The sequence below is a fragment of the Pleurodeles waltl genome, chromosome 11 (assembly GCF_031143425.1).
Source record: "Pleurodeles waltl isolate 20211129_DDA chromosome 11, aPleWal1.hap1.20221129, whole genome shotgun sequence".
Lineage (NCBI taxonomy): Eukaryota > Metazoa > Chordata > Amphibia > Caudata > Salamandridae > Pleurodeles > Pleurodeles waltl.
The window spans coordinates 569,403,210-569,428,519 of record NC_090450.1 but is presented as its reverse complement, the minus strand read 5'-3'; the positions used below and the strand labels follow the sequence as shown (position 1 = coordinate 569,428,519).

General features: G+C 42.3%; 1 protein-coding gene across 4 annotated transcripts in view; it reads right to left on the bottom strand.

The window, feature by feature from the left end:
* NSD3 (nuclear receptor binding SET domain protein 3) overlaps positions 1-25,310 on the bottom strand; it is a 1,432,226-nt gene that overhangs the window by 988,086 nt on the left and 418,830 nt on the right. For all 4 annotated transcript variants that reach the window (XM_069214018.1, XM_069214019.1, XM_069214020.1 and 1 more), the window contains exon 8: positions 6,946-6,991. In XM_069214018.1, coding sequence (XP_069070119.1) covers positions 6,946-6,991 — 46 coding nt within the window. The remainder of the gene's footprint in view (positions 1-6,945; positions 6,992-25,310) is intronic.

The following is a 25,310-nucleotide window of genomic DNA, read 5'->3' as shown; positions in this document are numbered from 1 at the left end:
CACGTTATGCCATCCTGGATTTCCCTGGGTCTCTAGTTTCTAAAAATGTATCACGTTTGCTAGGTTTCCCTCTGTGCCGACTGAGCTAGGCCCCAAAACCCACAGCTAACCACATTGCAAAAAAAAAAAAAAGTTGGGTTTGGGTGGAAAAACGTGATGTGACCACGTTGAATTTTGGGCCATTTCCTGTTGCGTGCACTAGGCCTATCCGCACAAGTTATGTACCATTTTTAATCGGGAGACTTGGGGAAATGATGGGTAAAAGGAAGCTTGTGGCTCCCCTCAGAGTCCAGAACTTTCCATCAAGGAAATGTAAGGTAAATGTGTTTTTTAAGACAAATTTTGATGTTTGCAAGAGATCCTGGGTAACTTAACATGGTAAGAGCCATAAAAAGTCACCACCATCCTGGATTCCCCTGAGTGTCTAGTTTAAAAAAAAAATTTACAGGTTTGCTAGGTTTCCCTAGGTGTCAGCTGAGCTGGGACCTAAAACCCACAGCTAGGCACATTGCAAAAGAAGGGTCAGTTTTCAAGTGAGGTACCGTTTTTATCAGGAAATGTAGGGGAACACAGAATAGCAGAACATGTGTTATTATCAATTGTCTTCCTCTGCATTTGCACCTTCCAAATGTAAGACCGTGCGTAAGAAAGAAATGCCCTCTAATTCACATGCTAGAATGGGTACCCCCCATGCAAATAACCACTGCTTCTAAACTCCATATCTTGTACACACTTCATTTCTTTGATACCTATTTTTCATATTCTTCATATTTTACCAAATGAATTACTGTATACCCGGTACACAATGAAAAACAATTGAAAGGTGCAGCTCAGTTATTGGCTCTGGGTACCGAGGGTTCTTGGTGAACCTACAAGCCCTATATATCTCTGCAACCAGAAGGGACCAGCGGACGTAACAGATTATTGCTTTAAAAAATCTGCCATAGTTAGAAGAAGTAACAGATGAAAACGTAGACACAAACAGATGTTTTTGTCAACTCAGTTTCAATATTTCTTTTTATTTCAACTGTTACTTTCCATTAAAAAAAAACCTGAAGGATCTACACAATGACCCCTTGCTGAATTCAGAATCTTATCTACTTTTCAGAGATGCATTCCGGGATCCACCTTGGTTTCACACTCATTTCTACCACTAACTGGAAGGAAGTTGAGAGCACAAAAATAGGAACAGTCATTTGCAATGCAATAGGTCTTGCATTTACTTGAGTTGGAGCTATTGGTATTGTAAATGCATAACTGGATTTTATTTGCCACATTAATTGGTCAAACCTGTCGTATATTTTGGTAGTTTCTGCCACAATTCCAGTGGCCCAGCATATAACTAAAAGGCTAGCTGGCCACCCGGAATATTTTTTTTAAACAAAGCCCTTTAAACACAAACTACTCCCAAGTGCAAAATATATTTACTTTGCAGTTGGTACAGGCGACATTGTCCATAGGGCAATGAATAAATAATTGTACTCCAGGAATGTGTGCTTACAGGATCACTGTCCCTTTACTGCAGTCTGGGGAGTCTAACAAAACACCATGATTTTTTACGTGCTTGATAAAAGCCAGCTCACATGATATAAATGATCCTCAGTTAGTCTTGAACTGAAATACTACTTATAAAATATTGACCATTCTACAGCATAATCAACTGTGAGCTCTCCTCGAGATTTGTTTTATAAATACACACACAGCTCAAGTTTCACAGACTCAAACGTGTGTAGCTCATCTAATCAGGTTTCTGCTTTGTATTTGCAGCTTGCATCACATTCTAAAAATAAAACTACAAGTCCCAGAATGCAAAGCAGAAAAAACTAAATGAGCAAGTCATGCATCGAATTAGGGAGCTGGACAACTCTACAAATACTACTCCAAGGGCTGGTTTCCAGGTTGTATCACATTCTAAAAATAAAACTGCAAGTCCCAGAATGCAAAGCAGAAAGAAACTAAATGAGCGAATCATGTTTTTAACTAGGGAGTTGGACGACTTTACGAATAATACTCCAAGGGCTGGCTTCCAACTTTACGATATTACAGTAGGAATGCCCTCCTGAATAGTAGTGTATCACAGTAAAAACACAGCAATGCCAGGATTTCAGTTCCTTACCTGAATGCTTTCATCACAGACTGGAGCTACAGTTCATGAGCTGGAGTTGGCTGTCTTCACAGGGTTTGGAAGCGGCCGCAGTGCACACATTTCAAAGGTATTTATAAAGAAGTTCAGCAAAGTTGTAATTTTGCACTCAAACAAATAACTCATTATTCCTGGAGCCCCCCCCCCCCCCCAAAAAAAAATCTTCAAAGCAGAAAATAGCTTTAAAGCGCTATGCAGTAATACAGCTGCTGTGTATAAATGTTAAAGCACTAAATACTGAGGCAACATAATTTTAAAGCTAAATCAGGCCTATATAGTCCATGTCCAGACACTCCTGGTCCCTTCAGCTTACTTACAGCTGTTTTTTTTAAAAACATTTGTTACGTTTTTCTGTTTAGAATGCATCTAATGTAAAAATAACTCTAGTAATTAATGTTCTTTCTGGCGAGAGAACATACTTTTGTCTAGTGGAAGCTTGGAGCCATTACAAGGTAGCGCAGAGGGTTAATATGCCTGGTGCAAAGAACTTGCACTAAGCAGATCAGAGTGCATATAATGTAAAATTGTCAAAATACCTCTGGTGCATAATGTTCTTTCTTGAGAGAGAACAGCTTTGTATTTCTGCCTCTGTATCAAATCTCGACAATGAAGTCACTTGAGGTCGATGCTTTGTGTCCTGGTGACCTTTTGTTTTGTCCACGCTCACTACCCCCTGCTTCTGACGGCACAGAGACCTAATTTCCCACACTGGATACAGTGACATCCACATACAGCTTGCACAGGCATGACCAGTGACTGTGCTTTCAACACATCTCAGGACCTGGAAAGAAAATGCTTTGCAATGTGCCTGGAAGCGCTAGCACTAATAAAAAAAATATATATATATATATTCACCATGCATAATCCGAGAAGGTAATCCGGTAACCTACAAATCACACATATAAAAGCCAAAAGCAAAAATGAAATGACTCTTATTAGGTAACAGTGTAAACAACGTGATCAGCGCTCCAATACTGCCGATCGAGTTTGCACTCTGAGTGCCATGGCAGTCACAGAGTGCAGACAAAAGAAAAAAGTAGTTCGCCCACGCTGAAGTATATTGGCAATTGTGAAATAATCTATTTAACAGGGTCAGTCTGCAAGGCGGTAACAAAACCATCCCAAGGCAGGACAAATGTAAAGCATTTACCAATGACATCAAGTGATTTTTGAAAGGTAAGCCAACAAACGAATTAAAGTGATGGGGGTGAGGTGGGCGTAATTAAATGTCCACAATACTTACAAAAGATCAAAACGCCTGCGTGCTCGACCTAAAAATGGGCTATGTCCCAGTAAAATGCCCAAACTGTGGAAAAATGTGGTTTTCTGCTTCAAGTCTGCCCATTCCTGAAAGCTGGGAAAGGGCAAACCCTTTGGTGATGCCATTTGCAGGAAAAAAACAGACGCTTTCATCTGCAGCACTTTCTCCTCACTCCCTCCCCCCCCAACTAACCTCCACTCCCCCCACAAAAAAAAATGTAGCTGTATTTAGGCTAACTTCTCGGTCCCCTCCAGGGGTATCCACCAACCCTCTGTACCTTTAGAATCCCAAGGATGTTGGAACAAAAGATGCAGACCTGGCATGGATACCTTATGTGGACAAAAAGGTATGGAGTCCTAAGCACAAAGTACCCCAAAAAGCCAAAAAAGCCTTACCACAGGGTTGGTTACAACCAAAGTGTTAAATACAGGCATATGGTAGCTTATATTTGTATATAATACTAGTATTTATCTGTGGATGTAGTGTAATATAATACTATATTTATCTGTGGGTGTAGTGTAATATAATAATAATATTTATCTGTGGGTGTAGTGTTTAGTTATATTTAACTGCTGAACTTGCTAAAACGTGACATTTAAAGTATGAGTGAATGCTTGTCAGTTAAATAAATGTGGAAATATACCATTTTACGACTCCATTTCTTCCCAAAACACAAGATAAATATAAATAAATACAAATAAGATGGCCAAAAACTAAATATGGATAAATACAGACAGAAATGCTTAAAAAAAAAAAATACCATAAAACCAAGAGCCCTATTTATAATGTAGAAATACAGACTAAACAGGACATTACAACTAGAATAAAATCCATATTCTGGCCTCATTTATCAGATGCTTATGACATCATTCTTTCAGAAGATGACTGACCTCCAGGTTTATAAGGGATGCACCTCGAAGGCTGGAGACATTAATGGAGGCATCTAACGCCTTAGTACCAAAGGAGCTCAGGGAAAATATGCGTGTGAGTGGGCTCAAAGTAAGAACATATGCTGGCTAAAAACTAAGCATGGTACAACAAAGAATCAGTTCCACATCATTTCTTTAAGGAGTGAGACACAAGTGAAGGTTCAATAGCCTCTGAAGAAAGGAGTTAAATGAGGTGTAGAAGCCATTATAGATCAGCTACAATATCAAGGTGAAAACTATTTCCTATACAAATGTTGTCATCTATGGGATGAACCATACCTTGATGGAGTTTGTTTTCAGGACCCTGACTGACAAGACAATCGTTCAAAAACAGATCATGGCCTCTGTCACCAATGGTCTGGCCAAAGAGGGGGTGAGTGGTACAAGGAAAAGCTTTTGTCACTGAGGGGTCTCAGTTCATAAAGTCATTGATGGAGCTTTGCCTGACAAATGCTCCTTCCCCAGCTCATGGTGACTGGTACCAGTCTCCAGGTCGATTTGTCCCTGAGGCAACCCTCCTTCTGTGGAGTGGGCTTGAGTGGATGATATGTGATAACATTAATCATCCATCTTTTACCATATAGCTGGAGCAGCTATCAATATAGTTTGAAGCAGACGATGGATCAGGACTGCCTAGGCCGGTTACACTTGGGGCAGAACAGTGTCTTGGGCCGGTATTTTGGTCTTGGAAGCTGGACCAAGGCCTGCAGGAACATACCATGAATGCCAGAACCTGTATCACAGCTGAAGGAAGCTTCACCAAGATCTGGGGTTGTGAGCCTTAGAAATCACCCTAGTCTTCAACTTCAGGTGCAAAGCATAGAAGAACAGTTACACAGCAGAGAGACTATCCTATTATGGGGCTCATTCAGCAAAGTGCTTGGGAAACGCAGGGTTAAATATTTCTATCTTTTTGGCAAGTAACTATGTTAACCTTTATACAAAAGGCATGAGGCAATGGAATAGAACATGAAGAAGAATTTTAATTTGTCTTATGTGGGGTAACAATACGATTTGTAAACTAAGAATTAGAAATAAACTTAAAAGAAACAATATTTGGAATGGTGAATCATTTTTATTTTTCTATGGTGCCTCACCCAAAATGAAATAGATTTAAGGAAGGGGCTAGGTTTTTGAGAGCACCCTTAGCACCAAATCCAAGTGGTCCCTTTTTCTCCAACCCTGGAGGCAAAACTGGCAGCCGGATCTGAAGGGAGGAGGAAGGGTTCTGGGTAACTCTGGTCCACTGATTTCCAGTCCAAATGGTCAGTGATATTCTCTTTGTAGGCCATAATGTTCAAAAGCCCTTTACAGTAAAGGAAGAAGACAGACAGTACCAATTCCTGAGGAGAAGGAGGACGTTTGTGGAAGTCCAATAACTGTTTGGGAGTACCTCCTGTAGAAAGCTATCTGCACAGCAGGTGGTTGGACGATGATGAAAGGTCTGGTATGCTATGGTCTTTGGGAAACATCCCAACAAGACTGGCTAGGGAACTTCAGCTCTATTTCGTTGTTCATGGTCATTATGATTTTTTTATATGCCTCTCACATGGTGCAAGAGACTGACTGTGCGCCCAAACGAGATGTCTGTCATCCACACTACTTTTTGTATCAAAGCGCTCTGCTCACAGCAACCCACTCTCTCTCACACCTGCTAATGGCAAAATAGAGAAGATGGGTCTAACAGCACGAAAAAAAAAAAAAAAAACTCTTAAGAAGAAGGATTTGACTCCCTGGTACGTATCAATGCACATAAGCACTTAAGGGACTTTTCCCTCAAGGGCCATGCAATCAGAGGAAGTTAATTTCAGTTCCAAGAAACATGGTCAAAGGGCATAGATGAGAGAAAAAGTTGTCTGGCTCTAGTGACCTAGTGCTTTCACCATCCCTAGCGTTAAACACACCACTACCATGTGATGTGTGGGGTAATCTCCATAAAGAAGCAAGATCATCCCCTATTATGGATGCTGTCCTACATCAATGATAAGAAAGGTGTTCTGTACTGCACCTGATGGCTATGACTCTGTATTTAATCCCCTAGCTTCCTTGCCTAATAATGAAATCTAGTGTTTTGTTCATATCAGTGGTCCCTCACTCCACAGGCAAGGTAGGCAACTGTGGAGTGACCTCATATAGGTGATAGACAGAGTGCACCAGATGACTGCTCCACAAGCAAGGGACACAAAGATTATCAGGAGTCTTCTGCAGCAAAGAGCAAACAGTATGACACGTATTACATGTATGAGTCACCTGACCCAAAAGAAGAAAAGTACAACAGATACAAAAACAAACCATGGTTAACGAGGGAAGCACCGAATTAGGAAAACGGCTGAGCACGGGAGACCGTGTACTTACTTTAGAAGCAGATTTTGGTCCTAGTTGCAAGTGATAGGGTACCCAATTTGAGAAAAGAAACTATCTAGGACATAACTATGTACAGGAGGAAGAAGTTGTAGTAGATAAATTAAAAAAAAAAAACGTCTGAAAATGTAACTGGTCTTTAGTTCAAGGTATGCTGGGATGAATTGATGCATGTACTATCTTGAACCGAAATTTAACACATTCAACTACACAAAATCGAATACAGTAAACTTAGGACTGCCAAATCTCACCTTTTTGTACCTCAGTCACAGCTGCAGCTTCAGGCATCATATCTATCTGAAATGATAAAGATATCCAATGGAAATATTTACATTTAATGAATAAGACATCTAATAATATAACTATACAAAGATTACTATATGTCAAATAATGTCCTATAAAAATATTGTAGCCAAAATATCGACTACAATATTGTATATAAGTATATATTTACTATTTGCAAGTCTAAATAACTCCGTACTTACCTTCGTGATATTGTGCTAATCACATAATGAACAGTTAGATAATAAAGTGAAATGGTAGGTTTTTTTTTATTATTCACAAATATTTTCCTTAAGCCTATCTCCTTCGTCCATATCTGCATAAACTGAAAATATTATCCTCTCAGTAACTCCGATTGTTGGTCGAATTAAATGCATATAATTGGACAAAATGTTTTTCTAGTTGTTTGAAAAGACCCACGAAGTTGCTTCTGTTTGCATGTAAATTTTATAAACTGAACTTTCAACTTAATGTGCTTTGCAATTCTTTGAGAAATATTGTGATAATGTAGACTTGTCTAATTTAAGTACAATACATGATGTAAACTGCATTCGTTACTAGCAGTGTAAAACGCATAAGCATGCAACCCACACTTAAAGAAAGGCATATGTTAAGACTGCACAAACTACTCTTTAAGGCGGCCATAATGACACAATATTGAGCATATAATAGCCTTACCAGACTGTAGAGTGTTCAGGTCTAGAAGGCTGGAGGTCTCCGTCCTTCCCGGGCACCAGAAAGCAGCGTGAATAACAACTACACCCTATTTCTGGAGCTGGCACACTCTCAACGGACCCCTTTGGCCAAAAAGGCTTGCACTTCCTGCTGCAAAATAGAAAGCTCATCCTCCTTCTGACACTGGAGGGGACAGTGAACAGTGCAGCAGAGAAGAGAGGAAGGGTAAGACATATCCCCTTTAAATGATCTGTAGGACCCACCTATCTGATGTTACTGTGTGCCAAAAAGGGAAGAATCGTGGGATTCTGCCTCCCATGTGTGGCTGTGCTTCCTTAGGGCATGCTAAAGGGGCTTAGCAGATGGAACAGAGAAGAGGGAGGCAGTTGACTGGATGGCCGGTTGACCTTTACCACAGGGACTGTAAGCACCATGGCCAATCTGCAAAACCTTTGGGTTCCTTGCCGAGGCTGGCAGTACAGGAAAGCTCGACAAAATCCATGAAAGGAGCAGTAAGGCTGGTGTAGTTGGCAAGAAAGGGCAGATAAGCTTAGAGAGCGTTCAGTATGTATGCTCTCCTTAAATTAAGCAGAATCAGACATGTCCCTTTGAAGGGCTTGTCTATAAGGGGGGGAACAGGAATTCGCCAGAGAACCTGTATGTTTGCAACCATGCAGGGAGGGAAGAAACAGGTGCCAATGGTTCGCCCACAAACAATTGCGATGTCCAAGCCAAAATGGGTTGTGAGCTTGACCACATCATAATCATATCGGATAGCTTGGGCAAGTACAGATCGGGGATCTTTTGGGACAAATGGGAGGACTGGAGCCACTAAAATCCCTAAGGGTGTGGGAATAGCACCGAAGAAGGCAGCTAGAATTCACTGAGCTGGTGTGTGACCATTTTTTCAACCATTCAGCGCAACACTGGGTAGCTGTGTTTCTGAGCAGCAAGGCTTACACAAAGGAAGAAGTGTAAGACATTTAAACAGTTCCAAAACAACTGAAGAAGAAATCTACAGGATACCACAGAAATCCAACACCAATTTATAAAAATATTAAGACAGCACAACAAAAAAGATCCCCCAGAGGGTTCTGGAGGTATAGAATTTACAAGATATAGTAAATCAAAGCATTTCACTCATCTGCAAATGAGCACTGGCAAATTCAACAAATTTGAAAGAAACCTTTTCACTTTTAAGTCTAGGCTAGTTGTAATGTGGTCCCTTTACGCAACCAATCCAAGTGGGGAGCCAGTCAGGCAGACCAGCAAGGTCCTCAGAAACAGTTACTTCAGTAGGTGAAGCAGTCGCCAGTTGTTTGCAGATATTTTTATCCTTTGTCGGGATTTCCTCTGGAAGTGGTCCAGATGTAAGGGATGAAGGATGCTGAAAATGCTCAAAGGATGCTATGGATGCGATCAAGTCAACGGGGCTCTTGTTGCAACTACTTCTGGGCCCACCAAGAGGAGAAGTGATCCGTATCATAGGGTCGACATCTCTCAAAGTCCTCTCAAAGTCCTCTCAGTGCTGGCAGGAGTCCAGTCACTGCTAAACTAATGGTCACCCTGTATCGCGATCACAGGCTGAACTTCACTGGGTTGATAACTTGTCCTCTGGAAGCCTAGCTGCACTATGACAACATACCCAGGTTCAGCAAACTTGGGTGCAACTTTGTGCATCAAGTACTGGTCCCTGGTTCTGCATGGCACAGTTGGTGGCGGGTAAAAGACTTTGGGCTTCCAACTTGCCCAGTCAGACTTCTTCAGCTGCTGGGTCCCTGTGCTGTGAATAGGAGGCCAGTCAGCTAGCCCTTGGAGTAACTTGTCTTCGGCTGGGCTCTGGAGATGACTTTCCCTGAGCAGGGCACACCAGGCACAATCATTTCTCCTTTGCTATCCACCATGTGCAGTAGGTGAAGTTCATGACAGTGCAGCCTCTCTTCACTGGTTCCATGGTGCAGCAGGGCAGTCCTTCCTCAGTCCTTCTTCCAGTCCAGTCGAAATCCGAGTTCTGGGTGCCAGGGGGTCCTATTTACACTAAGAAAATACCCTCAGGGTAGGATGCTGTTGCCAATGGGTTTCCAGGTTTCCTACTACTTCCTGGGCAGTTTTGCATCTGTCTATCCCAAGAGGCACCATTCTGCCCACTCCAAATATGGCAGAACCATCCCTCAGCATTCAGGGCTCCCTAGCCAAACCCAGAGGTGTGGCTATCAAGGGAGCTACGTGCCCCAGGAAAAAAGGTTTGACAAGTGGCTTCCCCTTCCCTGTCTCTAGTGCCAGCCGGTCTACCTAAACAATAGACCAGCTCCTCTTCCAAGTATTCCCCATTTACCTTTCAAAGGCGGCTTCACCTTTGAAGCTCGCCTTTTGAGCTAACTCCTATTTGTTTCCTGCCTGGGGGAGGTAACACCTCCTCCAGTGGCAAGTCTATATTGTTCTCTTTCCTGGGAGTCATTAGCATGTTTTCCCAGGAGGGCAGAAAGCTGTCTGCAGGACAGACCCAGAGTACAACAGGGGCACTGGAAATCTTGGGAAACTAAAGTAGCAACTTCAAAAGTTACACTTTGCCCACCTGTGACATTAACATTGATATAACTATAAAATTTGATTTAATGCACAAATTATTTTGTTACATTACAGTACTACCTCTAGTAGTCCCTTCAGAAGTTAGCAGGGCCAAGGTGTTAGCCTGTAACTCTGTACCTGCCAATCAGGCTACCAACCTTTCCACAGTAAAAACAACAATTTAAGGGTTTCTATTCCTGGAACATGTAAAAGTACACAATCCACTTTTTAACGTACAGCACCCTGCCTTTAGTGCTCGTTAAGCCTACCTTAGGGGTGACTTACATTTAGAAAAAGGAGAGGTTTAGGCTTTGCAGTTACCTTAAATGGGAAAGTTGAGTTAGCACTTTAAAACTGTCCTCCCAGTCTGCAGGGACAGATTGAGAGTCATGTTTTAACTTGTTCCTCTCAGGGTGGCAAAGCAAGTGCTGTGGTCCTTGGGGGACACTAACTTACCCTTATTACCAATTACTAGGGACGTACAAGTAAGTTATAATATGCCAATTGGGCACAAGTCAACTGAACACGCACCATTTTAAGGGTCAGAGCACAGGCACTGCGTCCTGTATAGCAAGGTTCAGGGCTTTTCAGAGTAATTACAGCAGTACCTAGTACTCAAAATGGGGTCATAAAGTTGGGGTAAACCTGCAAAAAGCCTGTTTCCTTACTGCTTCGAAGTTTCATGGACTGTGCACCGCAGGCTGATTTGAAACTGGAGCTAGAGGAAGCTTGGAGGGTACCACTGGTGCCAAAGAGGAACTGACAGCAGTAGTCCAGGCGGTATTCTCTCAATTCCTTGGGGATCAAAGACACACCAGAGGGAGTCTGCAAGGATCTGAAGAATCGGAGCACTGTTCGATCTGTTTCAGAATAGTAAGCATCCCGGCAAACTTAGGTTGTGCCAGAATAAGTTGCAGGATAGGCTTCGCTGTTGACTGACTTCAGGAGTGAGAATGTAATGTATTGCGCTGCCCTCGTCCCTACTCGGGAAAATGTGAGCATTGGGAGATGGTTGGGTCCCGCTTAGATTTCTTGTGTTTTTTTCTTCGACTCACCTGAGAACTTTGATTGAGACTTATGGAACAACTCTTGCTACTTCTAGATTTGGAACGGGGCCAGGACTGATCTTTTGACTTGGACTGGCCTCCTTGTAGAGTTTTTCGGTGCTTGGCAAAGTAAATTTGACCCTTGCAGTCTTGTATGGCCTTCAGGTTCATCGACGTACAATCACTCCAGGGCCTAGTCATGACTCGACCCCAGGCAAATCTGATGAGGATCTGTCACAGACATTTATTTGCAGCTGTTTTTGCAGGGTTTAAAACCAGTTGTTTTGGAAAGTGACATTTCCCATGCACCATGAAAATCTGCAGAGACAGGAGGTAGCTCTGGACCTGCATCTGGTGGTGCGGAACTGACATTAGTGTACGGGAGTGGTGCCTACATAGGTTTCACACAACATTTTCAGATCAGAACGGCATCCGTGTGGAGCCTCACAATGCCACCTATTGGCAGAGAGGTACTACTGAAACGTTTCTGGATCAAGCCTGGGGATATACTAAAGGCAAGGAATCTCTGGCTATAAGTCTCTATCAGAAGCCATATGGTAGCATTTAGATCCAAGTGTACAAAGCATTTTGGCGCTCACAAATGGCACAGAATCAACCAATGGTGACCACAAACATTTGTTATCAAACATCAAATTGCGATTCAGTAACTTGCAAATAAATACCAATTTGGTGTTTGGAATGGGCCTTATCAAATACCAAATCGGTATGGTATATATTACTGTTTTCCATATGAATTCCGGTTCCAAAACAGTAATACTTTACCAACAGCTTAAAAGTGGTGGTAACCCATTTGCAAATGGGAAGATTGGAGGTTTGTGATGCAAGGACGCAAGGAGTCCCCGCTGCCTTTGCTGCCTGCTGCTGCTTGCCTGTCCGCTACTGCAAAAGCTGTCGCCATTGTTACCGTTGCCGTTACTGAGGCCGGAGGCCAGGGATGGAGTGCAGAGGCCTGGGACCATGTGCAGAAGCCCCTGAGCAAGACCCTAGCCTTGGCAGCCTGGTGGTACCCCTGATCCCGGACGGTATTATCGAGTAATAGTGCAGCATGAGCAGCAGACCTCACTTGCCAGAGGCAGAGGCATTGGCAGTAGTGAGGCTGGAGGAAGGAAGTAGGTAGGCTTAGAGTTGCTGGCTTTGCTAGGAGTGTGGCAGAGGTGGTCAGCATTAGGCTGGTGCTGCTTGCTTCACCTGGTGGGCCCGCCCACCTCACCTTCCCTCATCTTCCTCATCTCCCCCACCTCCTTCTCTCCCAAGTCGGTCTCAGAGAGGCGGCTGCATTGCTACAATTATACAACTTTAAGGAACTCCAAAAAGTAATTACTTTTAGCTCTGCAACGCTTCCAGGTGCTTTCAAAGGGCTTCTAAAGGCCTCATGTCCTTAGGTTTATAAGCTATTAAGAGCCCCTACTAAGAGCCTTATTCGACACCTTTTCAAATTATCAAGAACTAGGCCCAGGGTCTTCCTAAGGACCATCTAAAGACTACTTAAGGATGACCAACCGAGTGTGCTCGTGCCCCTCTAGCGGTAGGACTAAAAGACGGCATAAGGGGTGTGGTGGTGCTCCCTGGGGTTGCGTCTGAAGCGCTGGAGTAGTCCTAGGCATTACAAGCAGCTCTCCATCTAGCTTCCCAGGCAGAAGCAACCTTTTTCTTCTCAAGGTAAAACTACATCTTCCTGTTTTGAGAGCTAACTTCCACTGATATCTGAGAAAGTTGAAACTGATAACTGAAAACCGGAACTGGAATTACAGCAAAGCTATGAAATGAAGAGAAATAAGGTGATCGAGATGGAAACCGTAAAGGAAGAAAATTGAAAAGTATGAAACAAGGGGAAAATCAAGGAGGCCCAAGGAGCTTCAAACGTGTGCAAGCAACTGTCCAAACACTATGATGGAATAAGACCCACTAAACATGTTGGCCACAATTTCCGCTAAGGAACCAAAAGGCACAATGCGGCAAAGATCAGGAAGTAGGCCACTAGCGATACCTTGTTTAATTCCTACTTCAACCTCCGCTATTGGCACTTTAAATCAGGAGGATAGTGAGCTGGCCCAGTGTGGTACAACACATGCTGCATGGCCCATAATACGGTCCACAGTAAGTTTGAGAAACATTGATGATAGTGATACATGTCGGGGAGTGCAGAATCGACTTAACGTGTCAAATGTCATTACTGGATCCGGCTTGTTAAGCCCATCACAAAAAAGAAGGGACAAAAAGTCACCAACGAACATTTCCAAAATCAGGATTAAAGGCCCAAGCATTTCCAACTCCCAAGAATAGTGGCCCAGTGAACACCATAACTAACTACTATAATTGTAGTAATGCCAACACCGACTTGCTTTATACGCTGTCCACTTCTCCCGCTTCCGATTAGCAGCCGAGAGAACAGGGAGAATCTTGGCCTGAGAGAACCCAAACAGAGCTTCGTGACGATCAGCAGCCTATAACATCTTTACCATCTTTAGACACAAATGACTGCATTAGGAGTCCAATGGAACAGCAAGAGAATTAGCATCATTATGGAACACAATCTTCAATGAGGCAATCAGGAATCACAGGGCATACAAACAGGAGCATTGTCTTTCTCCAATGATAACTTCAATCACATCTCGGGATTGGAAAGGAGTAGACCTGTGCCCCAAAAATCCAAGATGGACTTTATTGCAAAGGCGTGTGATGAAAAGATCTCTGCCGTGATAACTCCAGGTCAAGCCATAGCTGCCAACTCGGTTGCCATCCCAAACATAACGGACAATAAATTATAGCAGTAAGACTGCAACTATTGCAGTCACAGTCCTCTCCTATCCACTCAGCTGGAAAGGATTGCTATATATTGGACTCTCAGGGCTTAAACTCATTTAGTATAGAGCTTTCTATATTAGACAACCTGAACATCAACGGGAATGACTGTCAAATAAACAGCATAACTCCAGATGATTTACATTTCCTGAACGATAATCATCAAAATTACGCAAAGGCAAGTTGGGGAATCAATTTACGGGCCAATGCATGGATCAGGTCCCAAATGAGAACGAGTATCCTTAAGATCAACCTATACTCAGCATTGTGAATGTTATGTGTACAACATTGGACTATCGCAAATGCACTCACATAGCAACCCTCAAAACTTGACAGCCAACTAGAACTTATCAGGCAATTAACAGCCTCGACCATAGGATGGCCATAGTGTAGAGTACCGTAAAGGAAAACAATGCTGCAGTCCATTCAAGAACCTAAAGAAAGCCAAAATTGCGCTCCCTTGTTGGAGAAACTGATGCAAGTTCCAAAGGTCATAAACAACATTATTGAGGATTGCAGGTCTAATCTTAAAAACCTGACAAGAGCTGAACCTACTATTAGAGAACCCACCCCCAGAAATCCAACGACTGGCCCAGAGCCATCATTTGTTGGGCAAAAATCTGAGGCCCACACAGAACTTCCGGCTTGCAATGGAGATCCAATAGAGGATTTAAGTATGTCCTACACGTCTATTGCAGATGCCCCTTCTCCTCCTAGAAGGAAGGCACAAAGGAAGAGGAACAATCTATAAAGAAAAATTAAAGTTCTTGGAGAAAAGAGCTAAAAGCAAAAGGGGTGCTGTAAAACTTTTTTTTACACATTCATCACTGTAGTTAAAGGTATCAGAGCAATTTCAAACCATGTTGCAAACTGTCACTGTTCCAGAGACTCAACAGCAGAGAGCCGACAAAGCATTCTGGATGGTAGCTAAGCAAAAAATTACCAGATAAATTACTATTTTCTAAATCAAAATCCAGGCCTACTGTGCAGCAAAACTTATACCCTTCATTCTCAGATAAAACGAGTACCAACAGAATATAGGTCAAAATCTATGTTAAAAAAGGAGACTGTGAATGGGGGAGAGGCGATAACAAATGATGTTCGAGAACAACTGTCTCATACCGAGGGTGAATTACAACCATAGACATGTAATTTAATGCAATGGCCAAACAGAAATATGCATAACCAATGTGAAAATACCAACAATGCAGAACATTCTGCTGCAGTCCATTTTCCATGTGTTACCATAGACAGCAATAGTATTAGGTATTTAGAGCATCAGACTAGCAACAATCTCCCACCTTCAGGTATTGCTAAGGAATGACTAAGCATCCCAATTAACTACATATTAGAACATATAGAACCAAGCACAAGAAAGGCCATTCATGGATGTTCTGACGAAGGGGTTTCATCTTTTTCAACATTGCCATCTGAACAAGTACGGTTCGATGGATGACCCACGGCCCCAGGAAGACACTACCTACTGCTCCTACGATAGTGATCACATACCACTGCAGCCATCCATACTAGATGTGAGGGATGATCGCTCATGAAAACCTAGGCAGAGAAATAACCAATATGAGGGAGCCAAGGATTTTCGAAGTAAAAATAAGGAGCAGGCAGCAACAATTATATTTACCCCAGAGTACGTATCAGGAGAGAGTCAAGACATCCTTAATAGAATTAACATCCTGCACCTTATAAACTCCTTACCAGACTTGGGGTATTACCACAGATCTCCCAGAAAAGACTTTGTATCCTTTTATATTTCTAGAACAAGCAAGCACGAATAACCCGGAAAACAAGCAAAAGCGCAATCACAATCAAGGCTCAGTACTACAAGACGCAACAAATTCCGACCAGCAGCTTCCTAAACCGTCTGACCTGGCAAATTTTAAGTTCTGCATAGCAAACAACACATCACAGAATAAATTACACCTAGTTTCCCAGCCATTATCACGACCACCGCTGGTTGATCAAGAAGGAAGACACCTGTAGGATAAAAATGAAAATTATTGAATTGGAAATTAAGCCAAAAACGTATTTAAAAATTCTAAGCTAGAATATAGCAGGTCTAAATTCCAAAATGGAGGATACGGACTGGTTAACCTTCTTAAAGCAACAAGACATCAGCTGTTTCCAGGAAACAAGGACCGTTGACATGATTGATTTAGACAGTTACTCTACAAATCGTACACCAGCAATTAAACAGCAAAAAGGTAAGCCAGCAGGGGTCTGACTACCTGGATAAGAATGTCGCTGCCTGAAAATACTGAAACATGCCACACTATATTAAACAAAAACATTTAAATAATCACTCTCAGAAACAAGGCTTGGTCACTAGTGATCATGAATGTGTACTATCCACCAGGAGGCTAAGCTCAAGTTAAATCAGATATACTGCTCTTTAAAGAGCATCTCTTAAGGATAAGATTGGAAGAATAGACAAAGTCATAATTTGAAATCGCACTGGGAGAATCTTTTCAGCTTTGTAAGAACTGTATGTTGATTTGTGGTGATTTTAACACCAAGCTGCATCCCATAATGTGGAATGCATCAATAATTAATGAAGACAGTGCCTGGAACATACCATCACCTCCCGTAGAGCGCTGCTGCAGTATAAAGAAAGGCAAATTGATCTTTGAAGCCTTAATTGAAGGTGCTGCACACTGAAAGGGTAACTAAATTAGACAAACCCCTTAAATCCACATTTCGAGTTGATGGCAGGCAAAGTGTAATAGACTATATCACAATAAATATTGAAGCATGGCATTTTATCATCAACATTAAAATGTTTGATAGGATTGAGAGCGATCACAATACAATTCTTCTAGTGCACCCAAATTCATCCTCTTGGGCGCCAACTTCTACCCAAATAGCAAGCCACCCTATAACTGCTTTGCAATCAAATAGGAAATATACTGTAATGGCTAATGATAAGTGCTACTCATACATTTAAACTTCCAGTCACAAATGGATGGCATTACAGACCATTACTAGCATTACATGTAAATAAGGTGACACAGTAGTTACAGCTGCAAACGTTCAAATAGCTACCAATACAAACAACTGTGGAAAGGAAGAACAGACCTAGCACTGCCCCTAAAAATGTATTATTTGAGGATGAAGGCTGGTTTGATGAAGAATGTCTAAAGTTGAAAAAACCTTTGTCATTGGCCCTAAAGAACTGACATCTGAGCAAAAATAATGAACAACTATTCATCAACAGCAGGAAGCAATATAAAGGATTGTTAAGGTATAAGAAGAAGCTTCATTTGCACCAGTTCTGGAAATACCTCCTGGATGCAATATCCTCACAAAATTAAAAAAAAGCCTGGGAACTCATTAGACAGGGCTGTGAAGGTCCTCCAAAAAACCTGGAGCTGAACATTAGTCCACAACGTTGGATAAACCACTTCAGAGAGATGGCAACACTTTATTGCAAGGATCTAATGACCTATTAGCAAAACATCAGATGAGGCATGGGGGTCATTCCAAATTAAATGAGACATCCCAAACAGTAAAAGACAGAGGAACATAGACCCAATGGCATAACAAGCATTTGCAATGCAATGGGTCTCGCATTTGCTCAACTTAAAGCTATTGGCGTTGTAAAGTCCTAACCGGATTTTTATTGCCACATAAAATGAAAATGAAAAGTAATACAGTTTTACATAAGCGACCCGATTTGAAGCACTACGCCATCAGTGTGAAAGAGCACATATTGAAACAGGAGCACAAAATGAAACAGAAGTTCGCTCGCAATCAAACATATTGGCAAATGTGCAGAGAGATCACGCTGCATAGGAAATAAAAAGTAGTCCAGAAACCATGTTGAAAACATGGAGCCTCGTATGTTTTTAGAAGTTGGTCGGTGCGCTCGAGGTGGGTTAAATACCGGAAAAGGCATGACTTATGCATGCCTTTCTCAAATAAAATCAAGCGATTTTTAAAAGGCAAGCCCACGAACCAACGAAACTGATTGGTGTGGTTAAAAGCCCACGGAGAGATTACGGCAGGCTAGAGCGTTTGCGCTAGACCCTAAAAAGATTGAGCACAAAGTTTCCAACCAGTGCACTCTAAGCAGCGTCCCAACAATGATAGCTTCTACAATTCATGGCAAATTTTGGGCTGTCAAGCAACAGCAAGAATTTAGTGAAAAGGAAGTTGCTCAAGCTATTCTGGCACAAAAACCTCATAAAGTAGCGGGTCCAGAAAAAATTCCCTCTGACGTCTACCACAATCACCTAGCTTTATGGTTACCAATCCTCTCCCGTTCTTAAAACAGTATCTGGTCTCTAGAAGAAAACTGACTATCAGCGTTTGGAAAACAAAATACATGATCCTTAATCAAAAACATAAGCTGCAAGCGACTTTTAAGGCCTACAACAAATCCTTGGATCAGATATCCACATATCACTATCTGGGCATTTGTGTGGATAGAAAACTTTCATGGACCCTGCAGTTATCCAAAAGCAATACCTGCCAGGCCCTGCAAGATGGAGCGGTGTTACGATTTTCAAAATCCTGTGGCAATCATTCAGTGAGGTCAGCACTGCTAGCCTACAAATGAAAGCAAGGGTGACATGTATATATGGCGCAGAGATCTGGGGGTACAAGAAGACCTCAGTAATACAAACCACTGAAAACAATTTTATAAGATGGCTATTACATCTGGACCGTGGAACACCAATGGATGCCTCCAGAATTGAGTTGCATATAGGAAAAATGTAACATTAGCACCAATAAAATACTGGTTTGCCATTTGGTCTAAGGCGGAACTCGTCCCATATAGAGCAACACTAAGACATCATGAAGTTACGAGACCATCATATGTTGCCATGGTTCACTCATCTGTCAAATGCCTTTGTCAATATTGGTCTAGAAAAATTCTGCCTCCATCACCGAAAACATCACAAAGGCATACTGGGAGTATAAAAATGTGATTATCTATAATCAACCAGGCCCCCTGTTAAAATGCTGTTATTTAAACAAGAGCACAATCCTGTCATCTTTATTGATGACATTTACCCAGTGGAAAAAATATGTCTCTATTTAAAATTCCGTCTGGAAGTACTGCCAGTGGCCACAATAACCAAGAGGTGGTCCTTAAATTCTGTGGAGGGGATAGATGGTTGTCCTTGCGCTCTGGGTGCGCAAGAAACATTATCCCACTTCCTTTTGTTATGTCATTTTATGCTCCGTCCTCTTAAGCAGTACTTACCCCTACTTTTCCAAAAGTACAAGATCAGAAAGTGTAAAGAGGCTGAAGCCCTTTGTATCAGATCTGATCAAAGAGACATTGTGATGGTTGCTTCATCATATATTTTCATTGCATGGAAACAAAGAACAGAAGTACGTCAAACATTCTACGCAGACCCATAATGTTTACCAAACTGCAGAAGGCCGCAACTCTCACAATGTTCAGTAAATCCCTCCTGTAACTGGCCTGGTAACCGGCTAAGTTCTACATGAAACTGTGACTTTCCTGTTACCTGAACATTTAACTGTGCTACACTCTTTCAACAATATTAGCAGGATTTCAATCTTATGCAAGTGGTATTAAACAAGTTCTTAATTCCTTTAAAGGGACAGAAAAACATATCAATGTTGCATGTGGCTAAGCTGCACTAGTAGGTTGCTTTGTGGATGAGTTTCATGGCCTTTTAAATGTACTGGCAATGCATGTGGGGTGACTTGTGATTTGTCTGTTGGAAGTATCCTCTGCTTGCTGTTTTCTTAATGTTAAGGTAGGGTTACCAACTTAATTTTCGGTGGTTGCCGCTGGGCTCACAGCTAGCGAGTGGGCAAATCCTTAAAAACTCTATGACCAATACACTGCGACAGTTGCTGTTGCCCAGCACTGGTTGGGGAAAGTGCATTAGCGCTTTAGGTTTACAGCACCATGGAATATTTTCTGGTTACACTTTCCTTTACCGGTCTTAGCACCAACATTTTATGCACTTTATGCCTTGCGAACTGTAGATCGTGGGCTATCTGTACTTTATTTTTTATTTTTACTATGATCGAGGCACAATAGACCAGCACTATTATTGAACTTTGCACTAGCATTGGCTCGATTTGAGTCTTTTGATGCCAAGGTGCCATTTTGTTAATTAGTTCAAAAAGTAATTGTACATTTTGACTGCTTATTGGCCATAATGACCTATTGTCAACTCAAGGTCATTTTATGAAATAACTGTTTTTTTTATAGAATGTTTTAAAATGTACAATGAATTGTTATGGCCGGTTCAGCTGGAACAATAAAGATTTGATTTGATTTGAGCAAATGGCGAGAGGTCCCCATGAGGTCCGATTTCCATTTGATCATGTAAAAAAATACTTTTTTTCTTCTACAAGCAGGCAGTATTCCAAGGGACCACTGCCTGCTCTAAAAAATGAAACTCAAGGGTATATTTTTCTTAAAGGAAATGGGCTGGATTAAAAAAAAACAACAAAAAAAAAAACAACAAAAAAAAAACATATCGTAGTATTAACCTCTTCGCTGACAGGCCTTTTCCCCCTCAGGTGCCAAGCCTTTTTTTGGCTGTTTGGGGCAGTTCGCGCTTAGGCCATCATAACGTTTTGTCCACATAACCTACCCACGCCAAAGTTGCATCCTTTTTTATCAACATCCTGGGGCTTCTAGAGATACCCAGACTTTGTGGGTTCCCCTGAAGGAGACCATGAAATTAGCCAAAATACAGCGAAAATTTCGGTTTTTTTCCAAACAAATTCGAAAAAAGTGCTGCAGAAGAAGACTTGTGCTAAAATCATCAGCTTACCTGCTTTCAGGAACAGGCAGACTTGAATCAGAAAACCCAATTTTTCAACAAAGTTTTGTCATTTTACTGAGACATAACCCATTTTTTACTATTTTTTGTGATTTCTGCCTCCTTCCAGTTAGTGACAGAAATGGGTGTGAAACCAGTGCTGGATCCCAGAAAGCTAAACATTTCTGAAATGTAGACAAATTTCTGAATTTAGCAAGGGGTAATTTGTGTAGATCCTACAAGGATTTCCTACAGAAAATAACAGCTGAAATAAAAAAGTATTGCAATGGAGGTGAAAAAAACAGCCATTTTTCTCCACGTTTTACTCTGTAACCTTTTCCTGTGATGTCAGATTTTTGAAAGCAATATACTGTTACGTCTGCTGGACTCTTCTGGTTGCGGGGATATATAGGGTTTGTAGGTTCATCAAGAACCCTAGGTACCCAGAGCCAATAAATGAGCTGCACCTTGCAATGGGTTGTCATTATATACCCGGTATCCCACACATTTCTGAGAACTAGACACCGAGGGAGTCCAGGGAGGTGTGACTTACGTGGATCCCCCAGTGTTTTCTTACCCAGATTTCTCAGCAAACCTCAAGTTTAACTAAAAAAGAAAATTACATTTTCCCACATTTCTGTGTGGGATCACCACACTGGGACAAACTTCCTACCACCCAACGTTCCTCTCAGTCTCCAGGTAAAAATGATACTTCACTTGTGTAAGTGGGCCAAGTGCCTCTTCACAGGGAAGAGCCATAAACATGTTGAAATAGAGGGGGAACCAAAGAGGGTCTAAAAGGGCAGTTGGAAAAAAAAACCAACATTTTTAGGTTGACAAATGGGGCAGAATTTTTATCGGTATAGATGAGACAATGCTGGGTGGTAGGAATTTTGTTGATTGATGCAGATTCTGGAAGGCTCCATCACAAAAATGTGGAAAAAATGTGTGATTTCCAGCAAAGTTGGAGGTTTGCAGGGCATTGTGTGTAAGAAAATGGTGCGGGTGCATGTGAAGCACACCACCCAGGACTCACCCAGATGTTTAGTTTTCAGATGTGTCTAGGTCTTGTGGATTTTACTACATGGCAGCATCCTAAAGTCCAAAAAGTGAAGCCCTCACCATTCCAAGTGGGACGATTTTGAGAGTTAGCCAAACTCCCACGGGACAAATAATCCAATGTCCTCTTGCTTGCCGCCGACTAAAAGATGTTTTAGTGTGTGGGGGGAGAGCTGAAAAACTGTTACCCCCTTCAGTTGGGGTTGGTAGCCACCTCCACAGTATTTTTTGTTATTGTTTTTAATTCTCTGGCAACTAGTAGACTTTCTGCCCCCCCCAACCCACATATACGCACACACCAATCCCTGGTGCCTAAGTGGTTTCAGCCCCACCCCCACCCCCCACCCCAATCCTTTGGGGGCAGATCGGCCCAATAGAAATAGGTCACTCTGCACCTAAGGGGAGCAGAAATGGCCTAAAATAAATTTGACCCCACAGTGGTCGCTCTCCTTGCGTGAAAGTGATGCAAAAGTGTCTTTCAGCTCTCCCACAGTACTAAAACATCTTATTCCATGGCAAGCAAGAGGACATTTGATTTTTTGGGTTTTGGTTTTACATTTGGGCCATGAGAGCTTGGCTAACTCTCAAAATCGTACCACTTGGAATGGTGAGGGCTGCACTTTCTGGACTTTGGGACGCTGCCATGTAGTGTTGTAGTTTGGACTCTTGCTCTGGGCAAGACTGTTGGTTTAAGGATGACAGTACTTATGTTTGTAGGAGACTATGCCTATCCTACAACAAGACGCAGCTGTCGTCCCAACCCTTCTGGCTCACTAGGAGCACCTCACCAAAAACCCAAATTATAAAAGGTGATTTGTGGCTGCCTTTACACATGGGCTCAAGAATAAGACATCTCAGGGGGTGTCACGGTTAAACGGAGATTACCCCTTTCTCACAAATACATCATGTCTCAACCAAACACAGGCAAAAATGAAGATGCAGTAAAGTTTCAATAGTTTTTATTTAACACAACTGCAATCTGCGATATGTTGCATGGGCTGCAATGATTAGGATAATGAACAGTGCAAGAAACAGAATTGTGAAGACGAGTCATTATTACAAAGGCCCCCACCATCTTGCAATAGCATATAAAAGACATAAAATGTGTAATATGTCCTAATACCCTAATATGATAGGCCTAACCTCCTACCTAAAGGAGAGCTGGGTTTGCTAAACCTAATCTGCCAATGCCATGTCCATGAGAGGAGCCCCCAACCCTCTTTATCTTGGAATGAGGTCTCTATCTCAGACTCCGCAGGGAAACGAAGACTGGGTCAGCGGCAAGACGACGTGCAGCATCGATATCAGCGATGGTGGCGATGCCCTCTGGTCGGAATCCCTCTGATTATCTGTCTAAAGTATGATGTATTTATACAGATCTACCAGGACCCCTGACGTAAGTGTGTTCCCAAACAATAGATAACAGACATGCTTGGGGCGGCAATTATTATAAACAAATCCCTCTAAAGTATAGAGAGGGAAAATCCCCAAGTATAAACGCCTACTGTTTGTTTGTCTTTGTCGCTTGACGCCTTAGCGCGGTGGCACTGATAATGTAAAGCATAACAAGTGGCCTAACTATAAACAAGGCAGCCATTTTAGATTAATTAAATAATTAAATGGGCTAAGACAGAGCAACCTAAGTAGATTAAAAGTCATTAGGTGACGGGTGCACGAGTCTGCAAGCCAAAGGCTAAGCTAACTAGGATTTACTACACCCTCCCCATTGCCGTAACGGTTATGGCGAAGGTACAGGAACCCTAACGCTAAAATTGATCTCTAACTAAAAAGCTAAAAGCATAAAAACTAGCTAAAAAACTCTTTAAATGTGTTAAAAAAGGAGTAAAAACAGTTCAGCTAAAATACATACAGAGATGTTAATGTCAACCATGACAAGCACAGCGTGCCAAAGCAAAGTCAATTTGAATGCATATTTTGAATCGGGAAATGGCAAGCCAATTCATCAAATCATTTGCTGTAATCATAATCTCGAAGAGTGTCATCGAAGTCACCAACCAAGGACCTAAAAAATGAGTCCACATCATCTGATGTTAAAAAGAGCACCGGGTGGGCAAACAGATCCACAGAGCAGTAGTGAGCATCAGTCTCTAGTGTAAAGTCATCCGCTACAGTGCCTTCATCCATGGTAGACATTAGAACGGAAGGCTCATAGGTGGCCTCGCGGAGCAACCTTAGTCTCAAGGGGCATGACCGTGTATGAACCCTCATCGGGGACATCAGCAGTTCGTGGTCCACAGGAGATGTCGGTGCAACAGCAAGACAGACCATAGGGAGGTGTTCGAAGAGGCACCACACGCAGCAGAAAACTGGTTGTACGCACCAGAGTAGGGCCGAAAAGACTACGACCAATCATGCTCCAATTCTACCAGCAACAGTGCACCGAAGATCCGAACCATGCGTTCAAGGCACAGCGGAGTTGGCGGGAGCGGCTCCATTGCTCTGCGTAGCAGGAAAGAAACAACCACTGCGAATCAGAAGAAATAGCAGTAGTAGTCCGCCAATCAAAGCCAAAATGATCAGAAAGCCACCAAACACATTTGAAAAGAGCGAATGGATGGCTGATGGGATGACTCCAAAGACAGTCTGGTAGATGGACACGAAACCAGACCTGACAGCCTTAAAGAAATGGACAATCCCAGTAGTGCTTGAAGCATTGAATATTCTGGATACCAGTTCTCCAAAGTGCTTGGGGAAGTTGGTATTTAATAGGAATTGTATCTCGGCTGATGATCTTGCTATCTGGAGAGGATACGTCTCTCTAGCAGATGTCAATGCAACCTGTTTTTGAATCAATAGCGCCTTTAGCCTGCTCAGCTTGTCATAGTTCACATTATTAGTATCTATGTGGGGCCACATGTCAGATACTTTTATCTCTCTTGTGGGGGGGGAATGAAACATGTCTGCAACACGTAACGACCTTCAAGACCGAGATTGCGTAGGCAAGTCCTGGTCGCATGCTGCAACAACTTTGATCGTTCAGTACCACATAAGTTCCATTGGAAAGTACATGAAATACCGGTCGAATCAAAGGGACGGGAGTACCCTTCAGAAAACAGGCCAAGTTTGCGACCCCTGCATTGCAAAGGCCGTGAAGGGACACCTGCTTACATATCATTGAATGACTAACAGTAGTCTCACATTCGCTTCAGCTAAGAAAGACCTCTGTTTCGCCGTTCAGACATTTATAATCAAAGGGCAGCTCCCACCCTTCCTTAATATAGCTATCGCCTAGTTGCTCGTACCTTCCCACTGCAAGATGTTTCAGGCAGCTTGAGAAACGAAAGGCCGAAATGGGTAAATTAATTATGCCTTGTAAGAGCCAAATAGTTGAAGGACTCTCTGCTACCGTGAAGGGAAAATTGTCTAACT